At 56.9% G+C, this 21,807-nt stretch overlaps 1 protein-coding gene across 3 annotated transcripts in view; it reads right to left on the reverse strand.

The window, feature by feature from the left end:
• The window catches only part of LMX1B (LIM homeobox transcription factor 1 beta), a 75,798-nt gene extending 68,521 nt beyond the window's left edge, over window positions 1-7,277 (reverse strand). For all 3 annotated transcript variants that reach the window (XM_054584878.1, XM_054584876.1, XM_054584877.1), the window contains exons 1-2: window positions 7,139-7,277; window positions 6,145-6,331 (exon numbers count right to left, since the gene is read on the reverse strand). In XM_054584878.1, coding sequence (XP_054440853.1) covers window positions 6,145-6,331; window positions 7,139-7,277 — 326 coding nt within the window. The remainder of the gene's footprint in view (window positions 1-6,144; window positions 6,332-7,138) is intronic.
• Between the last annotated feature and the right edge of the window lie 14,530 nt (window positions 7,278-21,807).

Genomic DNA, 21,807 nt, shown 5'->3' on the forward strand with positions numbered 1-21,807 from the left:
ACAGAAGATGGATGCTTCAGGAGACTTGAGGTCAAGGCTAGGCTGTTTAAAGTGTATTATTAACAAATAAACATTTACTGCAAAAAAAAAAAAAAAAAAAAGGAGAAAACCCTATAGGCCACCGGGGAACCAAATCATGTTGCTTTTGGCTTCAAATGACAGGAGACATTTATGACATGAATGGAGAACACCAGCCGGTCGATGAAATGGCAAACGCCTGCCACTTTGCTTCCTCTGCCTTGTGAATCAACTTTTTCAAAAATGGTTTTCAGCCTGGCCCTCCCCTCACCACCGCCGCCTCTCCATTTCTGACTGCAGTGGCAATAAACATATACATCTATGTGTATAATTTTGGTTTTGCCCGTTGCTGCCATCAGCATAGAACCTAGGGGGTGGAGGGGGCCGGGTCAGCCAGAGAGCCAAGGGCCAGGGTCCTCCTGCACGCCCCCCCCCCCCGCCCCCGCCACTGACAGCTTGCCCAGGCTCCTTGGATGAATGGACCATCCGGCTCTTCCTCCCTCCCCTGAAGCTGAGGCCTGACTGTGGTGTCCAACAAATTGGCAGTTATAACTCATGTCGTTGAGAGTACCCTCCATTCCTCAGCCTAACTAATGCCAAAGTAGGACTGGTTTCTCCTCCTCCCCCCGCAGCCGCAGGACAGAGGAAGGTCTCTGGGGAGGCGCTGCCAGCCCATCCTGGACCAAAACACCTCCCTGGCTTGGAGCATCCTTCTGACCGCCTCGGCTGGCACCTCTCACCTTTTAAACCTCATCTTCTTTCTGAGAAACACACAGGTCCCTGGATCTCTTCGCCATATACCCCCACTTTTGAATCCCTACCCGCGTCCACCCAGCCTCAGAGATGTTGGCGGAGCTTTATGTTTGGTCACTTGAATCACAAAAACAACAAACATAAACAGTTGTTCAAATATGAAATTATAATACTGAGTGTGCTTTTCCAAACTAGGCCCTGGAGATGGTCATTGTACCCCAACGAAAGGTGTTTGCTCTGGTCCCACACCCACGTACCATGGCTCCCAGGAAGAAACAGGCCTGCATAACAGCCGGCCCCACCCCACTGCCTGTCCTTCCTGATGGTGCGCAGTGGGCATCTGTTCACTCTGGACCCACGGAACACAGAGCACGTCCTGAAGCCTCACCAGGTGCCCTGTGTACTCCTCAGGACTCCCTAGAAAATGACATCATCACCCCCCAGCTTGCTGCTGGAGAGCCCAGGGCTCTGAGACGTCGGCCACCCGGCTAACGTCACACAGCGGCGGCCGAGTGTCGGGCCTGGGGTGTGAACCCAGGTCTGTCTCAGAGTCTGAAGCTCTTCCCATCCCTGAGGGAGGCAGGATCCTCACAGTGTCCCAGGCAAAGGGAATGGTTTTCCCAGTGGCGCCCGGCGCCCCCCACCTTCGAGACACAGAGAGGCTCACGGCTAGCCTCACGTTCCAGCCGCACCTCTCTCTGACGTGGAACCCATGGGCAGGCTGGTTTGTGTCCTTGAAGACAAGGCCTTCTTTGCCACGCTGATGGTGGTAAGAGTAACAACAGTAATTTCCAGACAACAAGATGCCAGGTCCTCTGGGGCACATTATCTCAAATCCTTATAAGAATACTTTCCCCCCGGGGCGGGGCATGTCCCCATTTTACAGAAGAGGCTCAGGTAGGTGCCAGGGCTGTGTGGTCCTTAGCCCGGCTCCAGTGGACAGGGAGGGAGGATGCCGAGAGCCACTAATCACATACCCCAGAGGAGATCCTCACAACCTGCTTCCCCCACTGGAGAGAAAAGCCGGCAAACAAATTAGGCTACTCCAGCCCAGGGCCTGGGGAATACAGGGTGAGCCAGGAGTCAGCTGTGAATAATGCCTCCGTTCACAGACGACTGCAGCCTCAGGAAGGCCTTTGCTTACCCTTCCGCCTGCAACCAAGGTGCTGAGGTTAAATGGAGAGGTGCCCTCCTAGGGGCCAGAGGGTCCCCAGGTCCCCAGGCTTGGGCTGGCAGATTGAGCCCTTCAGCCCTCAGACCCCCAAGGAGAGCACTATGGAGGCCTTTTTACAAGACGTCACGCTGGCCCTTCCTTCCAAAGAGAACCGTTTCCCAGGCAGGCCCTTACCCCAGGGTGGGGGCGGGGTGCCTGCGGCCCTGGGGAGTCCGGTGGAGGCTGTGCCGGCTGGGGTACCCGCCGGCCCGGCGGAGGGGGTCCTGCTGGGAACTGGCACCCTGCGGTAAGGCCTACAGGAGGCCTCCCGAGCTGGGAGACGCAGCAGCCAGAAAAGACTGGGGCCCGACTCTGCTCTTCTCCTGCACCACACCCGGGCCCTGACGCTGCCGGTGCTCCAAGGGGAGGTGAGCCTCCCAGGAAGGCCCTTCCCGGTGTAAACACTTCCAAGGAAAGGAATGTGCCGGGAAGCGCGGGGCTGGGCCACTGGAGCTCCGTGCAGCCAGCTGGGGTAAATTAAAAAAAAAAAAAAAAAAAATCACCCCGGGACTCTGACGGCTTTTTGTGAAACTCAATCAAAGCCTCGTTGCCCCCTCCTGCCGAGGTGGGTGCATCCTACCTGGGCAGGCGAGCCCAAAGGGATCCTAGCAGGCTCAGCGGGGCCCTGGGACTGCGGCGGAGAGTCCAGGGCGCCCGGGCGGGCCCTGCTGGTGGAAGGGCGCCACCAGCCCCGGGCTGGGTGCACGGCCCGGGCCGGAGCCTCACATTGCTCGGCGCACGCAGGCTCCCGCTTGCACACCGATGAGTCTCAGGTCGCCAGACCTCGGAGCTGTCTTACAAGCGATTAGACTCCATTTTGTGACAGATTTTTGGACTCTCCCGCCAACCCTCCCCCCTGCCGGAGCCTCCTCCAGGAATTCGCCACCTCCTCAGGATACAAACCCTTTCCAGACGAGCGACAAACGGCAAGAAAAGAGTTACATAATTCCGCTGGGCCAAACCTCCAAGAGAAAAACTGGGGGACGGTATGTTGTCATTTATTCGTGTGTTCTCCGGTGGAGGAAGGAGAGGGGCGTTCGTGATTTTGCATTTGGAGGCCACATCTCCTCCCGGTTTCTAGCCGGGTTTTCTGTCCGAAGAGCTCGCGCTGCCGAGGGGCCAGAGCCTCGGGCACAGGAGAACAATCCGATGCTTTGGGTTTTTTCCTTGGAAGGAGGTCCCCCCAAAATGCATAGGAGCGAAAGGAGACTTTCGAGTTAGGCATGAAAATGCCAAATGCCGTGGTCCCTGCTCTTTTTGCCGGTGCAGGGCATGCCGGTAGATTTTTATCAAGTGCTATTAAATTCGTCCGAATGTCAATTAATTACCCCCGTGGTGCGTAAAATAACGCTGCGTTTCTGGGTGTCCAGGATCTTTGAAAACAAATCGAGTGGAGAAAGAGAGCTTAATAAAAACAGCCACCTCTTTCTAAGAACCAAGTCCCGCTGCTCCCTGCCGGGAGGACACGTTTTTCAAAAGTTACGGTGGTGGGGGGATTGTTAATTTCCCAATACCGCTGACGCACAGACAAGACAAAATCGAGAAGGCACGTTTCTGTGCCCACTTGCCTGGATTCTCGTCTGAAAGCATTTACGCACAGATGCAATAAATATGCCTCTGCGATCCTCAAAGAAAAAAAATAAATCGTGAAATATATTTTTATTGTGCAAAGAATAGTGCTTCCCTGTGAGCTCCTGCATGCCTGGTTGCGCTGACTCTCCCTGAGAAACGCTGAAGAGACCTGCCCCGGGAATTTGTCCCCAAGATTGTCTTGATAACAAGCCCTCCTCAGCTCCCGACCAGCCCGCCTAGTGCAGGTACCTAATTGGCGTTACTGGAAGAAAGAGGGGGTGAGGGAGGAGGGGGCGCCGTGAGGGCAGTGAATGATGCCCGCCCCGAGGCTGCAGCCCGGCAGGACCCAGACTCGGGACCTGAGATTTGCTCTATTCCAAAACTCACTCGCCCACAGGCCCCTGCTGCCCTGAAGAAGAAAGCGCCCGGGCGCCTTTTTTCTTTTTAAAACAAATATACTTTCTGACAAAGAGATCGCAAATGTTTGATTGTTTTGTAAAGTGAGGGGGTTGGTCACTCAGTCTAAGGGGTAGTAACATCCAGTTGAGATTTTGTGACTTTACTGTTCTGTGCTTTGAAGAACCAGGGGTACCATCCTCTCCTTGCTTTAAAAAGAAGCTCCACAAATGACTGGGGTGGGGGTGAGGGTTGAGGGGTGGAACGAGCAGATTTGCACAAGAGGTCGGAAAGAGCATTTCCAACACCTAAAACAATTTCAGAAACCTGCACCAATGACCCAGAGGCCCATTCCAAGTTTCCCGAGCCTCCTGCCCCCACGTGTTGAGTTGTCCAGGCCGGTGGCTGAGCTGAGTGGGAAGTGGCATTGCCAGGGCCTCGCTCAGGCTGGGCAGGCAGAGCAGCGAGGGCTGCAGGACGGCAGGACGTGGGTGGGCTGGAGGCTGGTGAGCCCAGCCGAGGGGCTGCTCTCCAGGCCGGCCCAAAGCTGCCGACCACGTTTACCCCAAACCACTTTCCCCATTTCATCTGTGCTTCCCCATGCCTCTCTGTGGCTGAGCTGACTGGCAGCCTCACCTTCTCCTGCAACTAGAATCCCATCAGCCCAGGGTAGAGGGCAAAAGCGATGAACGGCAGTGTGCCTAACCGGGGGTGCTTCATACAGTGCGGGGGTTGGGGGGGGGGTGCTCCGCTGGGCTCCAGGACCAGCAAAAGAGTTGACTCTGGGAACCTGACCCCAGCCCATGCCCGCAGAACCCCCAGCCAGCAAGAAGAGCGAGGTACAAAAGGCACCTCCTGCTAGGCCCCCAGACCAGGGGAGCACAGCCAGAGTGGGCCCTAGGGTGGGGCTCAGCTAGTGCCTTTCAGAGTAGAACCCGATGCCCTCATGAGGGCTCTGGCCTCCGCCAAGCAGTGGAGGGGCACGCCAGCTGCTCCAATTCCCATCAGAGCCTGCATTTAGAGAGTCCCTGGGCAGAGCAGGTAGGCTCCACCGACCACCAGGCACTGGCAGCCCAGAGGCTTGGGCACACACAGTCCCCTCCAAGCCCCAAACCATCTGAGCAGCCTCCCCACCCTGGAGCTCCATCTGAAAGAGTTTTCCAGGCCTCACCAGAAAGTTGCCACAGGCACCCACTTGCCTCTGCAATGCTGCCCTAGGGATCCCCACATTCCTCTTCTGGCTGTTACAACTCTCTGCCTCCTTCTCAATCAGAGTGCCAGGCACAAAACCCAGACTGGGGCGGGAGACGCATCTACTAACAGCTGCCCCAAGCCCCTTACCAGACAAATCCACAGCCTCAGCTATAAACAAAAGTCAGCAGGTAGAACTCAACCCACAGCCTATGGCCTCAACCCTGAGGCTTGAGCTACACCAGGGCAGAGCAGGCCGCTCCTCCCCAACATGTACACATTGCAAAACAGAAAGCCTGCTGGGGATGGCTGAGTCGGTCAGCTCCCCACACCCGTGGGGAGCCCCAGGTTGTGGTTTGCCACCTCTTGAGGTCCTCTTCCTAGACAGCTTCTCCAGCCAAAGAAAATTGTAAGTGCAAGATTCCCGCATGGAACGGTTTTGGGAGGATGGACATCCTTTTCTCCCCATCAGGGACTAAAAGCGCAGCAGGGCGCCTGGCACGACAGGGGTGTGAGGGGCTGCTCAGGCAGTTCAGCACCCCTGCACGCCACCTCCTTGCTCCAGGATCCCGACCGAGCCCCCACAAACCCAGCCTTTGGGCCGCAGAAGCACACCACCAGGGCCTGACTCCCTAAAGCACTGCCTTCGCTTGGAAGTCAGTTCTTGGTCCCCAATTCAGGCCTCCCAGGACAGCAGCATCCATCCCCCAGTCGGCCCAGGGCCTTGTCCTGCACCCCAACTCAGCCACCCAGCCAAGGTTTTCTGGACAAAGGACAGCAACTAGGAGCTGCTGGAAGCTCGCGGCCACCTCACTAGTGTCGTCCCGGCTGGGATGGTTCGCTCCTGCCGGAGACACGCAGCCCGCGGAGCCCTCGGAGCTGACTGGCCCAGCGGCGCACAGGGCCGGCTGCAGGGTGGACGTGGGCCCGGCCTGGCAGGGGGTCGGCCAGGCTCGAGTGCAGGGCGGCGGCGGGGAAGGAGGAGGACTAGAGGCGCTTACTGTTGGTAGTCTTGTTTGCAGTACAGTTTCCGATCCCGGAAGTAGCAGCTGGTGGTGAGGGCTTGCTGACACGCCGCGCACTGCAAACACTCCTCGTGCCAGGACGACTCGTTGACTCGCATCAGGAAGCGGTCGGAGATGGGCCGCTGGCAGCCCTCGCAGACGGCGGGATGCGGGCAGTCGGAGCCTGCAGCGCACAGGGCGAGAGCCGAGCCGTCAGCGCCGACAAGCCCGGCCCCGGCGTCCCGGCCGCTCGGTGCCCGGCTCCAAGGGCGAAGGCAGCCTCGGAGCAATGCCCGCCGCGCCAAGGGCCGGGCAGCCTCAGCTAATTCGTCCTAGTCCGCGGACTCCGGCGCCGAGAGGCCGCGGGCGGCGAGCCTTGGCTCGGCGCTGCGCTCTCCCCTTCTCCGGAGATCCAGCGCTCGGTATTTAACACGTGCGAGAACGGGTACGGCGCCGGGTAGCCGGCTGGGACCGACACAGGCGAGGTGAGGCTGGGGCGCTCGCTGGCTGACACGCCCCACAGTGGTTTACGTGGTTTTCTGTCCTCAACCTCCCCGAAATCTGTGATTCGGATGACTCAGGGGACATTTTTCTTTTAGAAGTTCCCCCTCCCCAAGTGACCTGGCACTACTCCCAAGCTTGCCAAGGTGACTACTTGGGTCCTCCGTCACGCCCGCCACCCGTCTCCTACCTCCCGCCCAGAGTGGCATCTACAGATCCGAGGCCGGACGAAGATGCCGGGGGTGGAGGCTGGAGCTGCCCTGTCTTTCCTCCTCCTGGGCGATGTCCCCGCATCCCTCTGTCCCCACAGGATGCCAGCCTAGCTTGTTGCCCCTCTGGTGGTCACTCCAGAAGTTTTCTGCGTTCCCCCACATCCCCATGTCCTGCAAACCACTTCCTTTATCAGTTGGCCTAGACGCCCGCTTCCACCTCGGGACAAGGCCCCTGTCCCCTGCCCGCGGCCACTCGGGCGTCCCGACCCCGCACTCACCCAGCAGCACCCCCAGAGTGGCGGGTCCGGGGCGCAGGGCGTGTTCCTCCATCTTGATGCCGTCCAACATCTTGGCGCAGTCCGTCTGCCCGCGGGGGAAGCACCTCTCCAGCGATTCGGGACCTGTTGCTATATCCATGGGACGCGGGGCGCGCTGCGGGCCCCGCCGGCCAGGGTGCTCGCCCGCCCGCCCGCCGGCCCGCTCGCCGCCGCCGCCGCGGCCGCGGCCCCGGAGCGGGAGAGGCGCGGCCCCCGCGGGGTTGGGGCTGCGGCTGGGGCCGCCGGTTGCCCCCAGCGATCGTGCAGCGGCGACGCGCTAGACCCGGGTCCCGGCGTCGTGCTGGCGGGCCGGGGCGGCTGCCGTCCGAGCCGCGCTCTCCCGGGCACTCGCACCCACGCGCGCCGGCTCCTCTGTCACCTGCTCGTCAGCCCCGGAGCCGGGTTGCAGCGGCGGCGGCAGACGGAGCCGCGGGGAGGAGACGGCGGCGGCGGCGGTGGCTGCGGCGGCGGCGGGCGGGGGAGGGGGCGGGGGTGCAGGGGCGGCCCCGCGGGCTGGGGGGGGGGCGCGGGCGGCGCAGCGGGGTCCCGGGCGGGGCGCAGCGGGCCGCGGGGCTCCCGGCGCGCTCCCCGCACTACTCCAGTGCCATGGTGCGCCCGAGGAGCCGCTCGGTTTAGAGCTGGGGCTGGCGGCGGAGGGATACTCCGGCCGGGAGCCGCCTCACCCCTCCTCAAACTTCCTGACATTTGAACTCATTGGAGCGCCTCGTATCCCTGCGCCGGGATGAGCCGGCGGCTCCACGTCAAATAGTGCCGTCGCCACCCCCCCTCCCCGCGGGAGGGCTCCCCGCGCCCCCGGCTTGCGCCCCGCGCGGCGCCTGGCCCAGGGTACCGGCTCGGGAGACCCGGCCAGGACGAACGCCCTGCTGGCCCCTCTCAGAAGTTTGGATTGTCCTCCAAACAAATCCTTCTGCCCCACCCCCTTGAAAAATTGATTTGGGAGTTGGGGAATGAAGGCTTTCTTTTTTCTTTCTTGCCTTCTTTATTATTAATATTTTGTAAAGCTTCAGCGCTGAGAGGAGTGGCCCCGAACGCGGCCAGACTGCGCGGACGGCAGGGAGCGCAGAGGCTCCACCGGGGGACGGCGCCGGCCGGGGACCCCGACTGTCGGCCGAGGTAGGTCGCACCGAGCTGAGTTGGCGTCCCCGGGCCGCGGCGCCTTCCCGGGGCCGGTTTGGTCCTCAGAGAGGGTTAGCTGCCGGGATTGAGGGACGTGGACCGGCAGAGAGGGAGGGCAGCTGGCCCAGGACTTGCCAAAGGGGTCCCTGGCCCATGGAGAAGGTGTGGGCCCCGGGATTGGGGTGAGGGGTCCGGGAAGCGTTCGGACGTGGCAGAGATTGGGTGGAGAGGTGAGCGAAGATCGTGGAGGGGCCCCAGGATCTAGAATAGGGGACATTGGACAAGCGAGGAAGGCGAAGCCGGGTTTAGGCGGCGGAAAGTTTAGAGGACGGTTAGGTCTGGGAAAGGGCGTCCCCGGGCTGGAGCGGGAACCGTGGACGAAAACCTGGCCTCGAAGGATTTCGAGTGGGCAGGGGGTGGCGGCTCCAGGTCGGGGACAGACAGTCCGGGACAACGTGTATCCCGCCGCTCGAAGGCAACCGGATTGGCCGCTGGAACAGGCGACCTTTGGTGGTGGAGGGACCCAGCCAGGGGTCGGTAGGCCGCGTCCGGCGGGGACAGCGCCATGAGAGGCTGGGCAAAGTGGGCCTCCGCACTGGGGAGCGGCAGGCCGGCGAGACCAAAGCGGCCGACTCCGGAGCCCGCGAGGCCTGGCACCCGCGCGCGCTGCGCAGGCCCCTGCGTCGGGCTGCAGTGCCCCGCGCCGCGACCGGCTGTGTCTTCGGCCTCGAGGGCCCCACGGGGGCGCGGCTCGCCGGGGAGCAGGGGGGAGCCGTCTTGGGGCAGGCGCGGGCTGACCCTGCGAGCTGTGGCGGGGCGGCCCCGGCCCCTCCGAAGCGGGGCAGCGGCGCGAAGCGGGGCGGGGGCGGAGGGCATGGGAGGCGGGTCCCCTGACCCCGCTGGAGGCGAGAGGGCGGATCGGATTTGGAGCCTGCAGGAGGCTTGGTCAAAAGTGGCCCCCTGTGCCGTGGGGCCCCGCGGAGGGGCCCGGCTTTGTGGAGGATTAGGGCCTCCCGCCCCACCCCGGTACCTGCGTGTGTGTCGGTGGGGATCCATGTGTGTCTGTGCATGTCGATGTTCTGCACTCTGAGGCTCTTGCGTGTTTTTCACCCCTGTTTTTGTGCACGTAATACAATATTTCTGTGTCCCTGCGAGTTCCTGGGCATCGAATGTGTGAACCCGTGTCCTGTTCCCCTGCATCCGTGTGTGTCTGTGAACCTGAGGGTCCTGCTTTGCCTCTGTGTCTTCCGTGGTTTTGTAGGTCTTTGTGTGTATCCCTGCGTCTGTGTCACTCTATGCGGGCACGTATGTCTTTGTGCGTCGTCGCTCAGCCTCTGTATTGTGTCTGGGTTCCTTTTCTGTTCGTGTGTCGACGTGTCCCCTTTGTGTGTGCGTGTCTCCGAGTTTCTGAATGATTCTGTGTGCTCGGGTGGCTCAGAGTTTTAGGGGTTTGTGGGTGTATGTGTATGTGTGTGTGTCTATCTCCGTGTAGTTCTCGTTTTGGGGGAGGAGGGTCTATATCCAGGACAGCGGACGAAGGGATGTGGAGTTTTTCTCATAGGCCCTTGGTCCTCAGTGTGAGCAAACCCCAGGCCTCGGTCTACCCAGGCTTCCCAGGGCTGCCTTCTCCTGGTATCTGGGGCGGGGGCCGGCGGCTGCCAGGAGACGCGGGCGGCCCGGCGGCGCAGAGCCGGGCGCAGGGCTGTCGGACCGATCGGACACATTCTGCCCTCTGCTGGCAGCGCCACGTCCCTGCACCTGCTGTCTGGCGAGGAGGTGAGAGGGTCCCTGTTCCAGGCCCGGACCCTCGCCTTCTTCAGAGCGCACTCGGAAATCCTCTCCCAGCACAAGCCCTGCAGACCCACCGCGGACCCCAGGCTCCCGGGGCAGCCTTCCGTTCCCCTCCCCTGTCTCTCACCAACCCCCTTCCTTGTGTCCGGCTTCCTCCTCTCCACACTTCTCTTCCCCTTTTCGGCTGAATGGGGGCCTCTGAGACTTATCTGACCCTCTGCGGTGCGTCAAGAACCCGGTCGGGCCGCCGGCTGTGTACAGGTCGCGTTCCTGGGTCCCCGGGCTGGCTGGCTCTCTTCGCAGGGAGCCGCGCCGGCTGACCCACCGGGTGCGGGTGGCTGGTGTATCCTGGGGCGCAAAGAATTTTAGCAGGTCACTTCGCGCCTTTGCCGGCGTAACGGCCCCGCACCCCCGGAGCAGGCATTGGGAGGGCCAAGGGTGGCGCTCAGAGCCACCTCGCAGAAGCCGAGGGTACTGGCGAGGGCTGTCCTCGCCCGTCCGGAAGGCAGCTGCTTAGTGCACAAACCTGGAGTTCCCTCTCCCCGTCCTATCTGCCACTGCCCACTCATCCGCCCCCACTCGGGTACACCCTATAGGTCCTGTTCCTTGCCCTTTGCCCCTGCTCTCCAGGTCGCTCAATCCCCCGCTGAGCCTGAGGTCCCGGGTCTTTCGCACACAGACGCGCAGGGGCCCCGGGCCTCCCTCCGCACAATCGTAGCGCCTGCGCCTCCCGACCTCTTCCCCCACTGAAGAAGCGACAGACTGGACGACAGCACCGGGGTCTAGGCCCCGAGTAGGATACAACTCTTGGGCAGCGACCCCCTGCTTTGCCCGACAGCAGCCGGGTCATCCGGTGCTTGCGGATCGGCGGGAGCGACCCTGGACCCACCATGCGGACGCTCAGGCCGATCCGAGATTCCCTCTGGCGCGGACTTCAGCGGCAGAAAAAGCTTCAGATTTTCTCCACCTAAGGGAAGACCCATTCGGCTGTGCGGAATCGCTTGGAAAAAAGGAAAGCCAGAGAGAGGAGCTCTAGGGTGGGCGTCTGGGCTTCCCAAATCCTGTGGATGCGCCCATCTTCACTGAGCCCTCCCCATTCCTCCTTGCTCCTTTTCTTAGTGCCTTGCGCCCCTTCCCCCATGCGGGAGCTACCAGCGTCCTGTGCTCACAACGCGCCCCCCGCCAGCCCGGCATGGAGGCCCCGTGCACCCCCCTCCCTGCCCTGTGCTTTCTGACCAGATCCCAGCGCCAGTCCCCTCTCAGTTTACAATTCTAGCTCGAGGCAAGGATCCTGGGCCGGGATGGAGTAGAGGGTGCTGCCCGGGCCCAGTGCGGTGGGGCAGGACGGTGCAGACGAGGAGCTACGTGGATCAATGATTCCATTCTGCTGGAGAGCCACTCAGATCCATGGGAGGCAGCCAGCTGGACCTGAGCCTCTCCAAGCCGTGGCCTGGGCTGGGAATCGTTCTTCTCAGGAGGCAGCTGTGGGTCCGGAGACCTGAGAGCTCTGGAAGGGAGCGGGACGGCACTGGGAGAGGCTCCCACTCTCTCCTCCTCCAACCAAAGGGGTGCTTGGCCCCAGGACACATGGGTCAAAGGCTCAGGCTCCTTCTCAGCTAGCAAAGAGATGACCGTGCGTGATAAGTAACCCTGTCACCTCCCCACAGTCCAGGGAAAAGTGTCTGTGGTCTTGTGCTTTCTGAGAATTCAGAGCCTTGAGTTGGAGGTCCAAGCTGTGGTCCCTTTGACTCAGGGTTGGGAGCAGGCTCTCTCCCTTCTGGGGTTTTCTAGGCCCCAGGGAGAGGTGGCAGAGGATAGGATTTTAGGCAGAGTTTGCTGGGGAGGCACCATGTGGGTGACTGACTGAGGCTGTGTGCTCGTTAGCGTGCGCCTGTGTGCGAAGTGGAGGACCGCCCAGTTCCTCTGTTCTCTGCAGCTTGGCCCCACCCTCCACCAGCTGGTGGGGTCTCTGGCCACAGACCCATGACTTTTCAGCACAAGGTCTGGGTCATTAGTCATGAGATTCCTCCCTGGTGGGTCAGGAGACTGGGCTCCCTCAGATCCAAAGAGTGCAGCCAGCCCAGGGCCGGTGCTCAGGGAGGGACAGTGCCCTGGGCAGGTGGCCCAGGGCTGAGGTCTTCCAATGGCCAGGCAGGGCATGGGAGTGGTCAGGAGCAGGTCTCTGGGAGTCCCCCAGGTCTGCTTCAGGATCTGGCTGTGGGACCTCAGGAAAGCCCTGCTCTCTCTCTCTCTCTCTCTGCACCTCAGCTTCGTCATCTGTAAAGTGGACATAAGGGTAGCATTTATCCTACAAGGTTGGGGAGGGGACAATATGTAAGTGCTCACCAAAGTGCCTGGCACATAGCGGGCCTCTGTAATATTTGGTAAATAATTGAATGAGAGAGAGTTCCCAGGACTTGGGGAAATCACAGCTCCTTCTCTAACCAGAGCCCACGGAAAAGAAGACCACACTGAATTTAGCCACTTATCTTCCTCTAGGGCACGTCAGATTCAGATCCCAGAAGCTGTGAGCTGGGCACAGGAGACCGCCCCGGCCCCCCGCCCCCGGCAGTGCGCCGACTTCCCACACAGACAGCCTGTGGGGCCCAGGGCCAGGGCTCCCCAAGCAGGGTCCTTGGTTGGGAACAGAATTAGGGGTTCAGCACATTGCATCAAAACCAACGGTGTGGGACTTTCAAGGTGATATATATATATATATATATTTAAAAGGCACTTTCCTCAAGAATTTCTGCGTTTCTTACCAGATGGATGGGCTGGGTTATTTCACCAGCCCGTCTACAACCAGGGGCTTCCCTGGCAGACTTGAGCCAGAACAAAGAGACGGCCGGGGACTATATTTGGAGTCATAAAAGCCCCATTAGGAGACTGAGAATAACTCACAGAAAGACATTTTATATGAATTGAACACAAATTTACAAAAGCAAGAAAGTTCATTGGCCTTGCTCGGGAGGGTCCCGGCCGGGAAAGGGGGACTGGCTGGGTGTGATGCGGGCTAGCGCCCATCTATTTGATCTTTATCTTCAATCCACTTCAAAACACTGGGGATCAGCGGAGTTGGAGGTTCACTCCTTCCTGTAATTATTTGGTGTCTAGTAAAGTTTTTATGAGTGTCTGTGCAAATAAATGCATCTGATGTGCATTTGTTTTGGCTAGTGCCGCTTTATATAGGAGGCGTGTGCGCCTTCTGTCGGCCCTCAGAAAGAAAAGAATGAGAGTGAAAATAAAAATAAAACCATGCTATGCAGAGCGGGCAGAGGGGCGGAGTCCGGGCAGTCGCGCCGTGGACCACCACCCCTCTGACCGCGGGCTCAGGGGCTCCTGGGACTGGCCGCTTGCCTGCTGAGTTTGCAGCCCTGGTTGGGGTTTGCTGTATGGAGCTGTGGGCCGGGAGGCAGGCTGGGTGAATTCCAGATTCTAGGAAGGCTTTTCGGCTGCCTTTTGATTGCTGTCCCCTGGGTATTCTTGGTGAAGTAAAATGAATAATAGATAAGGGCGAGGTTTTTGGGCGGCACTTCATCATTTAAGTGTCAGGGTATGTCTGTTTCTCCAGAATTTGAGCTCAGAAGTATGTGGCTGGGAGATGAGCTGACAGAGATGTGGCTTCCGGCCCACTCTGGATGAGGCAGCGGGGCGGGGCAGGATGGGTGCTCCTCTCATGTGGGTGGGGAGGCAGGGGTGCTCCATAAGGGTGAAGAGCCAGTCTGGGGTGTCAGGGGCCAGGAGCACCTGAGCCCCTGTCTTGGGGACCCAACTAGCACCCGGGATGCCGCTGGCAGGACTGTTTGGTTTGGCTCGTGTCGGCTGCCTGTCTTCCCGGCACTACAGTCTTGATTTATTTGCTCTAAAATTATTTTAGCATCTCTATCGAAGTGGAATATTCATAAAGAGGAGTGCACAAAGCATAAAATTACACTCAGGGCCCCCAACACCCAGATCACGAGAGAGAATGTTTCTGGCCCCCGGAACCTCTCCGTCTGCCGTCCCGGGCGCCAGCTCCCGGCCTTCCGCGTGGAGGACGCTGCCCTGGCTTCTCTCACTGCACAGGAGTTGTGTCTGGTTTTGAATTTTATATAAATGGAGTCATACAGGATCTATTCCTTACCATACTTTATTAATGAGATTTTTGCATGAAAATATGGATTTTTCTCCTGAAAAATCATAGGCCTGATCTTAGCCCCTCATTCAGCAGGGTATTGATAACCTGGGGCTGAATTTTGCTTTCCCCCGATTTCCCCCGGGACCCCCACCCAGGCCAGACATCTGCCCGCTTCAGTTTGCCGCGGGGCAGTTGTGTTGGTAACTCCTGTCGTAAACGTATGCCTCTCCCCCATCTTCAATCCCTTCCCAAAAGGAATCACCATAGGTACACTGGGGAAGCACTTTCAGAATCTTCTTTCATCCCAGTCCCTCCGTCTGCTTCCAGTGTCCTTGAGGTAGAAATCGCAAGATCTTTTCACGGGTGAAGAAATCAGTGCCTCAGAGAGGTGAAGTCACTTGCCCAGGGTCACCCAGCATCGTAAGTGTCAGGTCCTGGATTCAAACCTAGATCAGCTGGACTCCAAAATCCAGGCTCTTGTCATTTCCCCACGTGGCTTCTCTGGGCATCCAGGCTGAGGCGTGAACAATTCCCCTCCTGCCTTCTTCTAGCAGGGAGGAAGCTGGACTTTTTCCAAAGGAAAGGCTGGGAAACAAAACCCAAAACTGAAAGCAGGGCAGGGATGGTTCCCAGGCCCCAGCAGCCTGGCCCAGAGGGATGCGAGTCTGAGAGGAGCCGCCTGGACTTGTGCGGCTCCCCAGATACCTCCGGGGAGGGCGGCACACGCCTTTCGCTGAGTCTCCACCACATGTGTGCAGGCGCTCCTACGTGTCATTCCTGAATACTCCCAACATGCCTCTGAGGGAGGCATTATTACTTAACCCCACTTTACAGCTGAGAAAACTGAGGTTCAGAGAGGTTAAACGTACTGTCTTAGACCACAAGTGTATGAGCGGCCATGCTGAATTTTGGATGCATTCAGCGTGGCTGCAGCGCCTTTGCTCCGCACCGTGGTGGCCCCCGTCTTTTCCTCGGCTTGCCCTCTTATCTGAGCCACCTGCACCCTCCTGTTATGACAGAGGTGTAGCCAGCTGCTTCGTCTTGGCTACTGATAGATTCTGGAGGCTACCAGCATGGCTTGGGGCTTAGTTTCGGGAGCCATGTGGTGGTTCTCAGGGCCTCAGTTTCTTCATCTGGAAAATGAGGATGAAATTACTACTTTCCACTACTCTGTGGAGGTTCAACTAGGCCTGTGGGCTCTTGAATCTAGGATTGGTTGTGGCCTGTGAGAGGTGGCATGAGGGTCACTGGATGTGCAAAGGTCCTGAGGCAGGAAAGAGCTCCATCCATTGGAAGCATCTATGACTGGGTCAGGGCAAGGGCATGGCCACAGGTGTGGGAAGGTGGCTGACCACACGGCATGCTGGGAACAGATGAGGAGTGTGGACTTGAACCTGAGGGCCGGGGGGAGCCATGGGAGCATTTAAACAGTGCAGTGCCACAGCCAAGTTTGTTTATTAGGAAGATCTCTCTGGCTGTGGTGAGGGGTGAGACCAGAGGCAGGAGGCCAAGTGACGAGGCCTTGGGGTTTCAATATCCCTTTTGTATGGAATGAGGTTGGGCGGTCCAAGAAGCAGACCTTATCCTCTAATTTCCCATAGAGGTTGTGTTTCCAGATTCAGGGTTTCATGTTACACAGAGTTATTCTTTCTGGAATGTGTCCCCCGAGCAACCCCGCTCTACCCTCCTTGGAAGGAGGGGCTCTTCTGAATGCAAGATGCACATTTATGCAAAAAAAAAAAAAAAAAAAAAAAAGACAGAGCGTCCTAGTCCTGGAACTTGGCAGCATTTGTCCCTGAGACAGCCCAACAACCAACAGGCGGAGCAGCACTCAAGAGCTGGGACAGGCTGCAAGCACCAATAATAACAATAATAGTAATGATGATAATAATTACCCTTTATTGATGACTTACTATCCCAGGCCCTTTGTAAAGCCTCCACCATCTGTGATCTCATGGAATCCTGAAACAAGCCTGTGAAGTCGCTGGCATTGGTTCCTGCTGTGCAGCTGAGGAAGGTGAGGCTCGGAAGGGGGACGTCCTTGCTCATGGCTTCTGAGTGGCAGAGCGTGGCCCGCAGCCACTGCCCTCATGCTGCCACCTGTGGGTGCCAGGCAGCCTCGGAGGGGTGGTAGCCTGCGTGTTGGAGCTCTATGGGATCCAGACAGCCCCACGGCTGTTCCCAGTGCACAGAAAAGCCAGAAAATCCCATCTCTGCGTCCTGACTCCCACCTACGCTCCAGCATGCACTGTCTGCCCTGCAGAGCTCGTCGTCCTGGAAGAGCTGGGTAGTTCAGACTTTTCCAAGCCCAGAAAGAGCCTCCAAGTCTAGAACTCTCCCAGCGGCCTCGAAGGCCTCCTGGCCTGCGTCCATCCCTGGCCTCGTCCCTGCCTCCTTCCCCTTGCTCTCTGTGCTATGCGCCAAGCACATTGGCCTTCTTTCAGCTTCTCCAGCAGCTCATACTCTCTCTTGCCCGCAGGCTCTGAACAGGCTGTTCCCCCGGCGGGGAAGGCGCTCTCCACTCTCTTTTCCTGGCTTACTCCTGTTCGTCCTTTCTGTCTCAGTGTAAATGTCACCACCTCCCAGAAGCCTTCCTTCCCTTCCCAGATCAGCACAGGTTTACCTCCGATGGGATACGTGTTTTCAGCAACGTGGGTTTCTCCTTCACGGTGAGATTATCTGTCTTCCCGCCAGCCCCCCTCCTCCATGCTGTCTCAGGGAAAGGCCCAGGGAGGAGCAGGAGAGCTGGCGCGGCAGCTCCCCTCAGTGCCAAGGCAAGGGGGCGGTTCTGTGAGATGGGAAGGGGACAAGTGCCCTTGAAACAAAGCACGTTCCACATGGTGCGGGCTCAGGGGTCTGGAACACGCCTCTTCCACGGAGACCAGCCGAGGACTCAGGCAAGAGGCGGCTGCTCATGGCACGAGTCTGACTGCTGTGCTGAGTGATCTCCCCTTTCTTTCACTCTCCTTCTTCCAGGAGCCCTAATGATGGGAGAGGAGAATGCGTGGACTCACGACCCAGGCTGGGGAAGAGGCGAATGAAGACGGGCTTGCTAGATTCTCGGAGAGGGGGGCGTGGTCTGGGGAAACTGAGGCAGCAGGGCCTTGGGGCTGGAGAGGGGCCCTGAGGCTTGGGGGTGGCGATGGGGGGTGGTGAGGAGAGGAGAAGCTCTCTCTGGAGATACTTGCCCCCCGCCAGAAATTTTATTTTGTTTTTATTAAAATTAAATTTTTTTTCAATTATGGTGTACATTCAATATTATTTTGTTTTAGTTTCAGGTCTGATATATCTCCTTGGGCAAGGGAAACAAAAGAAAAAAAATAAATGAATGAGACTACATCAAACTGAAAAGATTTTGCACAGCAAAAGAAACCAGCAGCAAAATGAAAAGACAACCCGCTGGATGGGAGAAAATATTCGCCAATGATACATTTCTTAAGGGGTTAATATCCAAAATGTATAAAGAACTCATACAACTCAACATCGCAAAAACAAACAACCCAATTTAGAAATGGGCAAAGCACCTAAATAGACACTTCTCTGGGGATTCTCAAAAATTTTTTTTTCTTTTTTATTGATTCTAGAGAGAAGAGAAGGGAGGGAGAGTGGGCGAGAACCATCAAGGTGGGAGAGAAACATCAATCAGTTGTCAGTTGCCTCTCCCGTGTGCCCAGCCTGAGAGCCAAACCTGCAACCCAGGCATTTGCCTCGACCGGGAATCAAACCCACAACCTTTTGGTTTGCAGGACCACGCCCAACCCACTGAGCCACACTGGTCAGGGCTCTCTGGGGATTCCTGATGGCATTCATAGAGGCAACTTGTCCCCACCATGATGATGGCCTGACATATCGCGAGGGGACAAGAGATTGTGGCCTGGTCCCTGTCGGGAGCACCTGGGGGTGACTGTCAGGAGACCACCCTCACGGCCTCAAGCCCTTGTCCACCCTCCTTGAGCAGAGGTTCCACAGGAGGGAGCGCATGGTGGGGGCACCTGAAAGGTGACAGCCCCGGGGCACTTTGCAAAAGGAGCGCTCTCTCCACGGTGTTGGGACGTAGGAACAATTTTAAAAATCTGTGTCAAGTCATTTCTTTGAGCATCTCATTACTTTTTAATAAAAGAACAATAAAAAGCACACACAAACGTGAGCCTTTTAGACGCTAAATGCTCTCTGCGTTTTGGAAGCGCCCCTCGGGGAGGAGGGCAGGCTTTGTGGGAGTCCTGGGGTCCCGAGCTCTGGGTTCCAGGCCGCGTGGGGGCCCCAAGTGGTCCGGGACCGCTGAACAGGGTGGGGGGTGTCCCAGGAGAGCCATCCGGGGAGGGGGGAAGGGCGGAGAGAGGGTGGCGGGGACAGCGGCGATGGATGATTCCATATGCTCTCTGAATGCAGGAGAAGGGGCGGAAAGCACCCTCGCAATCTCCCTAAAGAGAAGAGCCCCCCAAATGTTTTGAGCCATTTCGAGCATTTAAACTGAAGACGATGAAACTGTCAAATGCCTACCTAAAGTATGAAGCTTGTGAGTGGGGTGCGACCTGTAAAATTACAGTCACAGTTGGATTATAATTTTGGATGGTTGTAACAATAACCTGGAAAATGGGTTGAAACGCGATAATGGATACAAATGTGGATTTTTCTTGCAGTTTCTGAGGCAGTTCAATTTCAAGCTCTTCACTTGCATTTCTTCCTTTTTAATTGTTATGTTTACATGTGACAAAATAACATATCATAACATTTACCATCTCAACCATTTAAAACTAAGTTCAGTGGCATTAGGTACATTCGCGTTGTCTTGCGGCCGCCAGCACCGCCATGCCCGGAGTTCTTTGCTTCTTGCAAAATGGAACTGTCTCCACTAAATCATCACTCCTTGGTCTTTCTCCCTCTGGGCCCGGGAACCATCACTTCGCTTTCTCTATGAATTTGATATTCTGGTGCCTCATACAGGTGGAATCCGTCAGAGTTGTCCTTCTGTGAGTGGCTTACTTCATGCCATGTCCTCAAGTTTCATCTATGCTATAGTATGTGTCAGAAGCTCTTTCTTTTTTTAGGACTGGGTAATATTCCCCGGTATGGATACAGCACATTTTGTTTGTCCATTCATCTGTCCACGGACACTTGAGTTGCTCCCGCTCCTCGGCTGTTGTGCGTGATGCCGCTCTGAACATGAGTATACAAACATCTCATCAGATTTTTGCCTTCAGTTCTTTTGGGTGTATATCCAGAAGTGGAATTTCTGGATCATAAGGTAATTCTATTTCAATTTTTTGAAGAACTGCCAGACTGTTCTCCAGACTGTTACATTCCCACCAACAGTGTGCAAGGGGTCCAATTTCCCTATGTCCTCTGCGTTTTTGTTGTTGTTGTTGTTAGTAGTATCCGAATGGGTACTAATTCATTACTATCCAAGGTAGTAATTCATTGTGCTTTTGATTTGAATGTCCCTAATGAATAGTGACATTGATCATCTTTGCATGTGGCCATTGGGCATTTGTATATCTTCTTTGAAGAAATGTCTATTCAAGTCCATGTTTGCCCAAGTATGGGTTTTTTTGTTGTTGAGTTGTAAGAGTTCTTTATATATTTTGCACATCAGCTCCTTCCCAGACAGATTATTTGTGGACATTTCCTCCCTTACGGTGGGTTGCCTTTTCACTCTGTTGATGTGTCCTTTGATGCAGAGAAGTTTTTGATTTTGAAGTCCAATTGATCTATCTTTGCTTTTGTTGACTGTGCTTCACCTGCATTTTTGAACGTGTCCTTTGTCATTACTAAGCCACTTTTCAAGATGGCCAGTGTCATTTTCCAGAGCTCCTATCCTCACTTCTCTCTAAGTTGTTTGCCATGTGGCGGTACATGTGTGGCGCTGTCATTATTCCCACGCCACTCAAACCTATGTGCCAACATTATACCACTAGGTTAAACCTATTCTTCTTGTGTAAACCCATAATCTGCACAGCCCCTCTATTGTGTTATAAAGTGTATTGTAAAGTCTTATTCACAGCAACATCTAATCCCTGCTGGTGTGAGGCCACACTCCCAGGAGAAATTCTAAAACTACACACAATTACTTTATCTCTTGCAGCCCATTTGTCAGGTTGCTGGGACTAACATCCAAAAGGAGCACCAAGTGAGGTCATTTCAGTCCACTGCACCTCCCGCAAACATCATTTTGTTGGCCAAAATGAAGTGGTTGAGAAAGTGTCTCCTAATACAGCATGCTCTGTAAAGAGGCAAATATAAGGAACCATTCTGGAGGGAAAGCCTTGCTTTATATTCTGGCTATAATACCAAGAGCAGCAGAAATAAGCACTGGTTGCTCAGGACCCCTCCATCCCGGCGCTGAGCTCAGAGCCCCCTGCAGCCTCCCGCAGCCTCCCGCAGCCTCCCGCAGCCTCCCGCAGCCTCCCCGAGCCCACGCCGCAGACTCCCAGGGAGGGCACTCACAGGGTTGCCCGTCTACAGAGCAGGAATCGGGGGCTCGGGCAGGGGACGGCAGCTGCTGGGAGAGCTGGGATGTGCACCTCTGTCTGTCAGGGCCCAGGCTCTTAATCGCTACACGGTTCTGCTTTTATCCACCTGGTTTATGCCAAGCTGGGGGTGCCCAGCATGGCACATGACCTGGAGAGGGTCCCCCCAGGGGTAGAGTGAGGTGGGTTTAGGGTGCTCTTACCTCCTTCTGCAAAGGTGGCTACAGCGCCGGGCCCCAAACTCAGTTTCGTTCTCTCTGCCGGGCAGCTGGTGGTCCTTCCCAGGGTGCAGGCTGATGCGGGGAGAGGGCATCACCCAGGGTCCCCCCTCACCCCTGCAGGTTAGAACCAACACACCCACAGGCACTTGAAAGAGAAAGGAGTATTGGGAAGACGGTTGCTACTCAGACCACACTTTACAGAAAGAGGTGACAATGTAAAACCATCCGAGGCACCAGAGAGCCTGGGCTGCCTCTGCCTTGGTTAAAAGGAGCTTTTATTTTTATCTTCGGCAAGCTTTGTTTTATTATGGAAGATTTCGAACGTATATAGAAGTAGAGACAATAGTATACCTGTCACCGAGCTTCAACAGTGACAACTCATGCGCGCCTCCCCTAGCCCCATGGGTTACTTTGAAACGAATCCTGGACACCGTAGCATTTCAACCATAATTATTTTGGTCTCCCTTCCTCAAAGATAAGGAAATTAAAAAGAATTACAGCTGCGATACCATCATCACACCTGCAGAAATTATTATTATCGTGCCTATCTGGTCAGTGTTTACAGGCTTTTTACACCTTATTGAGAAGCCTGCACATGTCTCCTAAGTCTCTGTCCTTCCGTCTCCCCCCCACTCCCCACCCCCACCCCCACCTTCCCACCCTTGCCATTTATCGTTGAAGGTACCTGGTTGCTTGTCCTGTAGTTTCTCAGCCTGGTTTGGGCTGCTCGTATTCTTGCGGCCCTTTCCCGCCTTCCTCTGTCCTCTGAATTTCTTGTAATCGGATCTGATCTGGAGGCTTGATCGGATTCAGCTTCGATTTGGGGGCTGACGCTTCACAGGCCGTGCTGCGTCCTTCCGCTGCGAGGCCCGCAATGTCTTGCGCTGTCTCTTCCTG

Source organism: Pteronotus mesoamericanus, unplaced genomic scaffold (assembly GCF_021234165.1).
Source record: "Pteronotus mesoamericanus isolate MK-2021 breed Mesoamerican mustached bat unplaced genomic scaffold, CSHL_Meso_final contig_78, whole genome shotgun sequence".
Lineage (NCBI taxonomy): Eukaryota > Metazoa > Chordata > Mammalia > Chiroptera > Mormoopidae > Pteronotus > Pteronotus mesoamericanus.